We start from the raw sequence: 8,748 nt of genomic DNA on the forward strand, positions 1-8,748 counted from the left end.
GACTATGCCGTTTAATCAGACTTTGTTAAAGAATGTTCTTGACGCATGCAACGTGTCCAGCATCACTAACTCTTTGTTGTATTGACCCTGAGGTGTCTGGAGACTGCAGCTCTTTAAAAAACAGATGTTTAGCCCAGAATTAAAATGAAGAACATGTTTTTTGTTTAAATACAGTTTCAATTTTAGCATCACAGCGTTTCAGCAGAGGGAAGTTCCATTTTTACATTTTAGACAGTGATTGTGTTTGAGAAAGAGTGGACAGAAGTGTTGCCAGAGAGCTCAATCTGCTCGTCCTTGGAGTACAGTTTAATGTTTCATTGTTACTTCAATGAGCATATGCCTACACCAGATTTTTAAATACAATTTAAAAAAGTTGCACATGTGTTTTCCTTAAGTCTTTCTTGAATGAAACCATTCCTGAAACATTTTCTGCTCAGCTTTCACATTTATTTCTTGCAAACATAAAAATATACAGCTTATTATTGTGCTGAAGATGTGTTTGTAGGTCCTTGTTATTAACTTGTGTATGTTCATGTGTTTGCTGTGTCATCTCCAGAATATAGGAAGCTCTTCTTCACTCCACTACTGTAAATCTTCTTCCTCCTTCCTTCTCATCATTCCTGTGACTGGCGATAGTATGTGTCCTCCGTCCCATCTTCATCATAGCCGGGGTAATGCCCCCCCTCACTGGCTCCTCTCCCTCTGTCCTCAGGGCAGTGGATCCCCAGTCTCTTCTGCAGCTTCTCCTCCTGCACCCGCTGCTCCGTGGAGTCCACCAGGTCGTAGACGTTATCCAGGGTCCACATGGGGGACGGGAACCACGCCTTGACGTCGCTGTCCTTCCCCACAAACAGCATGCTGAAATAGTCCTTACTGATCTTCAGCTGTTCTTTCAGATTGTTTACCATGTCCCTGGATAGAGGTTCGACTTCACTCTGACTATGACCTGCAAGAACAATGACAAGGTGAAAAGTATGTTTTCCTCTCTATAAAGACTGTTTGAAGGAATTACAAAAATGAACTTATTACCGTTTAGGGGCAAGAGTTCAACAGTTCCTGATGCTTTGTTCCCAGTTCCAATCAGCTTCAACATGGCAAAGTGGCGAATGCCTGAGGAAAGACCCAACATTTTTTTTATTAAAGATTTATTTAATGTTTAAAGAAAATAGCTTTTGCAGGATGGCCAATTATAAAATTACTTATATATTTTTACATAAATAATGTATTTTCAAAAATGTAATAAACTCTGAAAATATGTCAAAGAGTCCAAGTATAAAGTGGCATTAAAAACACTAAAAGTACATCTACCTTCTAATTGTACTCAAGTACAGTACTCAAATGTAATTGTAATTGTCGACCTCTGCAATTAGCTGTCTTAATACATAAGAATACGTTATAGGAAAAATAAAGTACACTTGTATACATTTATGTCCTTCTTTGCAAAATAGTTATTATGCAATTCTGCCCAATAAGGCAACTGGCACTGTTGGTTGGACAGTCAGAGAGGAAATGTGACTGTCGAAACATTTCCTCATTGCACCGAAAACTACAGAGAAGACAAGCAGTGTATTGTGCAGCAGAAGTGTGGGGGGGGGGGGTGGTGTGTGTGTGTGTGTGTGTGTGTGTGTGTGTGTGTGTGTGTGTGTGTGTGTGTGTGTGTGTGTGTGTGTGTGTGTGTGTGTGTGTGTGTGTGTGTGTGTGTGTGTGTGTGTGTGTGTGTGTGTGTGTGTGTGTGTGTGTGTGTGTGTGTGTGTGTGTGTGTGTGTGTGTGTGTGTGTGTGTGTGTGTGTGTGTGTGTGTGTGTGTGTGTGTGTGTGTGTGTGTGTTCCTGACCCAAGTGACACCCCTGTCCACTGAGAGCAGAGAGCTGCTGCTGGAAGGAGTAGTCGTCCTCAGAGGGAGCAGAGATGAGCAGCAGTCTCCTTTTAGACACGAACCTAGTTTGATAATGGGGTATCAGTCAGTGGTAGGTGACATCAGGTTAAGAGATGAGAGGATGTGTTTGTATCTTTGTTGTATTAGATGATAATGAACACAAAGCTAAAGTGCAGTACCTGAGCAGTATATTATCAGCTTCAGGCTTTTGCTTCCCATTGGAGCAGGACGGAGGGCTCCTTCTTTCCTTTTCTTTTTCTGAGCGCCTTGAGGCAAAGTTGTCAATGTACTCGAACAGAGCAGGACCTGATGGGGGGGCCTCAAAAACCCTCTAGGGTAAAAAAAAAGCTAAATAGGTCAGGTTAAATATTACATGGAATTACATTTCAATTGGTCCTGACATGCCTAAAACAAAAACACATCTATTTGTCAATTTCATTAAATGTATCAATTCATTATAAACTCTTATTCAATTGTGCTCAATTCTATTGGATTTTCTCAAATAAATGAAATGGTGGTACTAGATGTGTAATTTTTAAAACATGATGTCTGGTGAATATTGTTCTCAACACACTGGCCAGCTGTGAACTAGACTACTTCCAGGTGTGATCCTGAGTGGTGCTGAGAACGAGCATGCACACTTATCTAACCCAGATAAAAAGACAATAAAAAGTTCAGAGAAGACTGTTTTACGTTGGGCTTGATGTCGTAGTCTGTGACGGTCATGGAAAAGAGGTCCGAGGACGACAGGCCGAGCTCTGATCTCAACAGAGAGATCATACCCGAGTCTGAGAAATGTTCTGATCGGTCACTGAGTGGAGGCTCAGACTCTGAAACACACAAAACATACATCAACGCGGGAACAGTCAGTTATCCCGGCTACATTAGTGTAACCCAGTGCACCCACCGTGTAACCTTCAGGGACTGTATTTGTAGGCCTGTTTTATGGGATTTTCCGAACGTTGGTTTATGACCAAATACCTACAAAGTTTGGGTCTTCTGCTAATGTGTCAAATGTTAGCATGCTTACCCTCTAAATTAAGATGTTTTGAGAAGAGGAAGAAGCTTGAACAACATTTTGTTACAACATATGCAAGATTAAAAGGATTCACTGTTTGACCGTTTTGCAACTCACAGTAAACTACGCCTTTGCTGCTTGGAAACACCATATTTGCCTTTGGTTACACATTATATAAAAAAACAATGTGTTCCTCTTTTGGTTTAGAATATTCCGACAGTAGTTAGTTAAAACAAATATATAATACCTGCTCAATATTTATTTCCGAGATCCTTCATAGAGGGAACCTAACCAAATGTTGTAGATGCAAATGTTCAAACAGACAACATCATACACACACACACCCACACACACACACACACACACACACACACACACACACACACACACACACACACACACACACACACACACACACACACACACACACACACACAGATATCTACAAACTCCTACCTAGCTGGTGGTGTTGCATCGTTAGCGTGGCGTCACTTCCTTCTCCCACGATGGTCACCGTGGTGATCTTCCTAATAGCGAGGTCACATTGTTGCTTCACGCTGCCGTCTCTCTGCTGGATGTACAGAGTTGCCTCTCTGCTGGGCGTTGAGATCAACTATTACCAGGACAACACCAAAACAGATGCATCTCTCATTAAATGGATGATGGGGAGTTACTGATCAGGCACACATATGCATTTAAAGTCTATTTGTTGTGCATGCATTTACTGTAAAATGTGGATCAGGATCTGGTCAAAGATAAGGAAAAAAATGTCTCACCATTAACCTTCTTGCCCCCTTCAACTTGTCCAAAAACTCCTTCAGGGCTGTTTTATCCTTCTCACTGAACTCTCTGTTGGACTTTTTCCCTCTGCCTTTTCCTTTCTTCCCTTTCTTCCCTTTACCCTTTTTCTTAGAGCTTTGTTTTTCCTGCGTGTCCTCCTTTATATTCTGCTCTTTTTTCTCATCACCGTTTTTCCCGTCATGTGTTCTCTTCCCTTCTTCCACAGCTGAGTCAGGCCTGCAGTAGAAAAGGAAAACATTACTTTGATGTTCGTCCAGCATTGAAAATAGCACCTCTTCCTGGTTTAAATGACTGGAGAGGCCTGACATAACAGATGGAATAATAAAATCTAAGCAGGATTTAAGTGAAATCAAACATCAGCACTCGACTATAAATATGAACATAGCACCTGTCTTTCTTCACTTCTTCGATGCTCTTTGATACAGATGGAGGGCTTTGCACCTTTTGCTGTTTGTTAGAAGTGGCCCCACCGGCACTGCTAGACTCCTTCACCCTCGTTGACCCCTTACGGATAACAAACCTCGACCGTCCACTCAGTATTTCCTGGATTTTACTCTTAAGGGCAGCTTTTTTGTCCATGGGAGGTTTTCTTTGTAAAGCCACAACAGAAGTCACATTCCCTCTCCTCTGAGGGCTCAGTACCTTCTTCTTTTTCCTTTTCATCACAAGCTTCTTTTTAGTGGTTTTACATCTGAGTAAAACAAAACATAATACAGCATTTGTCAAGTCAAATGTATGTAGATTTTCCCAGAAAAACAACTCAGAAACGATCATTGAAATCCTTTACCATGTCACATTTACTTTGAATGTAACATGCATTCTTCCATTGGTGCATTAACTCCTAACATTTTCCCTAATAAAAGTACCACTTCAAATTGAAAGTAGACTGATTGAACTTGTAAAATCTTCCTTTGTTCTCTGTTTCAGTAAATGGCAGTATAATGAAACCTCAAGTTGGATCTTTTTCTGGTAATTTTCTCCAGCCTTCTCAAAGGAAACTGATCAATGAGCTCCAAAACCGCCTCAATCCGGACCGGGTAAGGAAAGCTCTCACTGGCCCGAAGGTTTTTCTTTAGAACCAGCATGGTGAAGCCTTGCTCCTGAAACCATTGGTACAGACAAGGAGAAACGGTCAGGTACTGAAAAATGTACATAAAAACTTTTAAAAGGAAATGTTTGTAGCTAGCATATTATGTTGTTGAGAGACTAACTGGTTACCTGGCTGGTTAGCTCCAGGTAATGCAGCAGTTTGCTAACTGTGTCCGGGTCCAGGCTCTCCACTGTGGCCTCTCCTACAAAAGTTGTTTTCTGGATTCGACCCTCCATCATGGCGTTCTGGATGATGGTGACGATGAATGTGTCTCTTTCTGCTAGACGGCAGTTCAGCGCTTTCTGAAAGAGTCCGGCAGAGACGCAAAACAAAGAAAAGTAGTTACAGAAAGGCTATTGAAGCTCTGCAATGCTAGTGAGTAAAATAATCAGGTTATCCTTTTCCTAATTTTGATTTAACTTATTTTTTGTATTGTTTATATGAATTAAGAATAGGTGAAAAAAAGGATTTCTCAGAGTAATCTTTGTAAATGGTTTAAAACAAAGTTTATCTATGACAAAAGTGGAATCTAGGATCATAACTCTCTAGGATATTATTTGAAGCGACTTAACATTTTTCATCTGTGAGAAATATCCCATGACCCCAATGTTTTCTTCCAGGGGACTTTAATTTCTCCATGCACTCTAAACACATAAGGTGTGGTGCACTTCAGCCTCTTGTGGACTAAATGAGTATTACAACAACAACACACACTGATACATGATCCTGACAAGAACATAGAACAAATGGTGACTTCCAAAAAATAATCCGGGGAAAATGTGTTTCACAGGTAAAGGGAATTTGGAAAGCTTTCCCTGCGTAAAACTTGATTTCTTCTACCTGTTCTCAAATTCCAAAAATATTTTCACTTACTACACCTTTCCATATTACATTTTTTTTTTTTTTAAATAAAACTCTAAAGGGTATATCTAAAGAGAAAATAAACCTACCTGCTCCATTTCCTCCAGCTGCTTCTCCATCATACGAAGGTAGTGGTCATTATGGGATGGAGCTGTGATCACCCACAGTCTCTTTTTACCTGGAGGGGAGGAAGGGTTTAGAGGTAAGTAGATAAACAGAAATGAAAATAACACAGCTGATAATTGTATTGTCTTGCCTGCAAAGTCTGCCAGGAAATCCAGCTCCGGAGCCAGGCTGGTTGAGGACTCTCCAGCTCCTCTGTTGTCGCCATGTTCTTCATCCAACCCCAACCCCTGCTCGATCCCAGGGGGGAGGTCTGAATAGTCTCCCCACTCCCTCACATTGGGGTCCAGCGGCTCCATGGGCTTGCTGCGACTGATGCCCGGCGATGCGGTGAGCAGACCCGGGTAGCTGAGGCTCCACAGAGCAGCAAAGAACAGCAGAGGCCAGTTTGACTTATTGAAATGAACAATCATTACTGACACAGATGAGTAGTCGGTTTGTTAATCAGCTGGAAATAGTTAGTGGCTCACAAATCCTCGAGTTAAAAAATGCATTTGTTCTAGGCTGCAGCGTTGCATCTGAAACAGAATGGATTTGCCAGCTCTTTAGAAGTGATTTAAGAATACGAAAGCTTTAAATCATCAGTCGCAAAACCGAGTAATCCATACGTCGAATCCAAATTCAAAACCCCATTAAAGACGGGAAAGTTCTGTATCCTAGATAAAGCAGGTGGATCAAATCTGACATGAATCTCAAAGTTAAAAGGACAGAAGAGACTGCAGTTATGTTAACCCATCTTACCAGCAGAGATGGACTGAGTGGGGAGACTTCCCTCTCCTTACACACACACACACACACACACACACACACACACACACACACACACACACACACACACACACACACACACACTCCTGGTTCACATTATACCCCAGGATCGTTAACAGGAAACTCCTGTTTTTGTAGGACTTCAAAGCATTTCTTGAGGAACGTTTTTTTCTTTCTTTCTTCCTCTCTTCCTCTCTTTCTCTCTCATATACTGTACACTTACACATTCTCTTTGTGTATGTGTGGTGCTGTTTTGTCCCACAGCTGACTGTTTTAGTGTCCATTATCTATGAAAAATATGTCTCTTACATTTACACACACATTGTTGCATAACTGTAGGTCTCAGTCAGGGGGCTGCTGTGAAGCTGATCTTGACCTTTGACCTCCCTCTAGAGCGGGGAAATTGAAGAGACAATAACCCTGCAAAACCAAATTACTTCCACTATTACACCTGGTAAAGATTGACCGCTTTTGACAGATTTATATTTAAAATTCCGTAAGTATCTATCAGAGACTGACAGTGGATATTGCCTGCTGCCTCCCACAAGTCAGAGGAAGTTGTGTTGACAGAATGGCGTAGTAAAAGTGGGTGATAATAGTAAAAGCAGTTCAGCTTAAAGCCATTTGTTCAACAGGAGTTAAAGCTTCTAAATGAAGGGGCTGTGACCGTAAATGACCCAGACAGGCTAATGGATGCCGCAGTCTAGAAAGGTTCACACCAGTTCAGAGTTGTTAAGCAAAGGAAAATGTGCCCACAGGCTAGTTAACCCGACAGACTGTCAGGAAAAAGGTTTTCATCCCTCCCCCCGTTGGCCCATTAAAGCTCAACCACCTTACATCTTGACAACATTAAACTAAATCCTGAAACCAGTCATCTATCACTTTTTTACAATCATCTCAACTATCAATTCTCACCAGAAATCAAACTTAGATTTTTTCCCATGAAAATGACAGGGCATTTTAAATGATCCAAATTAACTCTGTAAATATAATATAGTAAGTCCTCTCAGAGCACAAACAAATATATATAACAAATGTAGTGTAGACAGCAGCAGTGACATGATAGAGACCTTGAATGATTCATATGGGATTAGAATTAATCCATGATGCTGATGTTTCCTTATTTTTGATGTAAAGCCAGGATCAGTCACCATATGTCAAAGATGTGATGGCCCTTGATGTGCAATCACCCAAAATACAATTGGTCTTCCTTCAATCCTTGTTTTTCAAAATAACGACCTGGGAAAAAAACAATTGGCCTGAAAAAAGAAATAGGAACAAAAGACAAATATTTAACGAGCAATATATTATAAACATATACTAAAAATGAGCAAGCTACAGTGACAGCAGGTAGTGTGAAATGATTGAAAACAATGTCTCTTGAAAGGCATTAGGACTTGAAATGTTCCTCCATCTGCTCCCTGACCTTATAAGTACACATTTTGGTTGAGTTTGTAGTATGAATGTCATTGAGAAAGGAAAGGAAGACAGAATTTGGCAAAAATAAAAGCAAAGACATTGAGGCAAAGCCCACGCAATTAGATGAGCCTTCCTTAAGGGTGAAAGATTGAAATGAAAACCAGGCGTAGCTACAATGCATTCCACTCTCTGAGCCTGATAAAGAGAACCAGATGAACAGTATGCATGTGAGCGAGAGTATTCATACTGTATGAAGTGCATATATTACACTGTTAGTGAAGGGGTGTGCTGTTGCGCACGATTAAATATGCTGAAGATAAGAGTTATTGCTCCTGTGTTCTCATGAGCAAAGTTTAACAGCTAAAAACTTAAAAGGAACGCCAACCTTTCATGTGTATCTACAAGCATAGACACATTTCTACCACCACGCCAATTATCTTATAATATATTTCATCATGTGTCATACAAGAATACTGCCCATAAATTGAAACCTCAATGGTAATTCTACTTACTGTATTCAGTTCATTAGATTCTTATTTTCAGGAGCTATTAACAAAAATGTAAATGAAAAAACAATAGATGACACGATGTAAAATACTTTATTAAAAAGCACCGCTTAGTGGAGAATGTGAGTCTTGCACCATATGTTTAAACAACTGAGGCATTGCTCGAACGTGGAACTGATTAGACCTTGAAGGGGCTGGAGGGGGCCCACCGACCGCAGTTCAAACGGCGGTGAAATACTTTAAAAGGAATGTAATAGATTGTTTTAGACCTTTTATATTAGACATTT

The 8,748-nt window shown here is 40.6% G+C and overlaps 1 protein-coding gene across 1 annotated transcript; it reads right to left on the reverse strand.

Annotated features, from left to right (window-relative positions):
• Positions 1-6,489, reverse strand: ccdc80l2 (coiled-coil domain containing 80 like 2). The gene is made up of 12 exons (XM_034123113.1): positions 5,902-6,489; positions 5,735-5,823; positions 4,913-5,086; positions 4,643-4,794; positions 4,083-4,385; positions 3,670-3,910; positions 3,350-3,506; positions 2,569-2,705; positions 2,055-2,206; positions 1,834-1,937; positions 1,030-1,110; positions 1-946 (listed from the first exon to the last, which is right to left on the reverse strand). The coding sequence occupies exons 1-12, from the start codon at positions 6,179-6,181 to the stop codon at positions 615-617; spliced, it is 2,202 nt and encodes a 733-aa protein (XP_033979004.1). The 5' UTR covers positions 6,182-6,489; the 3' UTR covers positions 1-614.
• Positions 6,490-8,748: the final 2,259 nt, after the last annotated feature.

Source organism: Trematomus bernacchii, unplaced genomic scaffold (assembly GCF_902827165.1).
Source record: "Trematomus bernacchii unplaced genomic scaffold, fTreBer1.1, whole genome shotgun sequence".
Taxonomy (NCBI): domain Eukaryota; kingdom Metazoa; phylum Chordata; class Actinopteri; order Perciformes; family Nototheniidae; genus Trematomus; species Trematomus bernacchii.

What these genes read in the sequence shown, in the direction of transcription:
- ccdc80l2 (XM_034123113.1), bottom strand. Translation starts at nt 6,181, where the DNA reads ATGATTGTTCATTTCAATAAGTCAAACTGGCCTCTGCTGTTCTTTGCT. An exon ending in GAAGAAGTGAAGAAAGACAG is followed by an intron (nt 3,911 to 4,082) that starts GTGCTATGTTCA and finishes TTTCTACTGCAG; the next exon opens with GCCTGACTCAGCTGTGGAAG. An exon ending in GATGCAACACCACCAGCTAG is followed by an intron (nt 2,706 to 3,349) that starts GTAGGAGTTTGT and finishes TGTGTGTTTCAG; the next exon opens with AGTCTGAGCCTCCACTCAGT.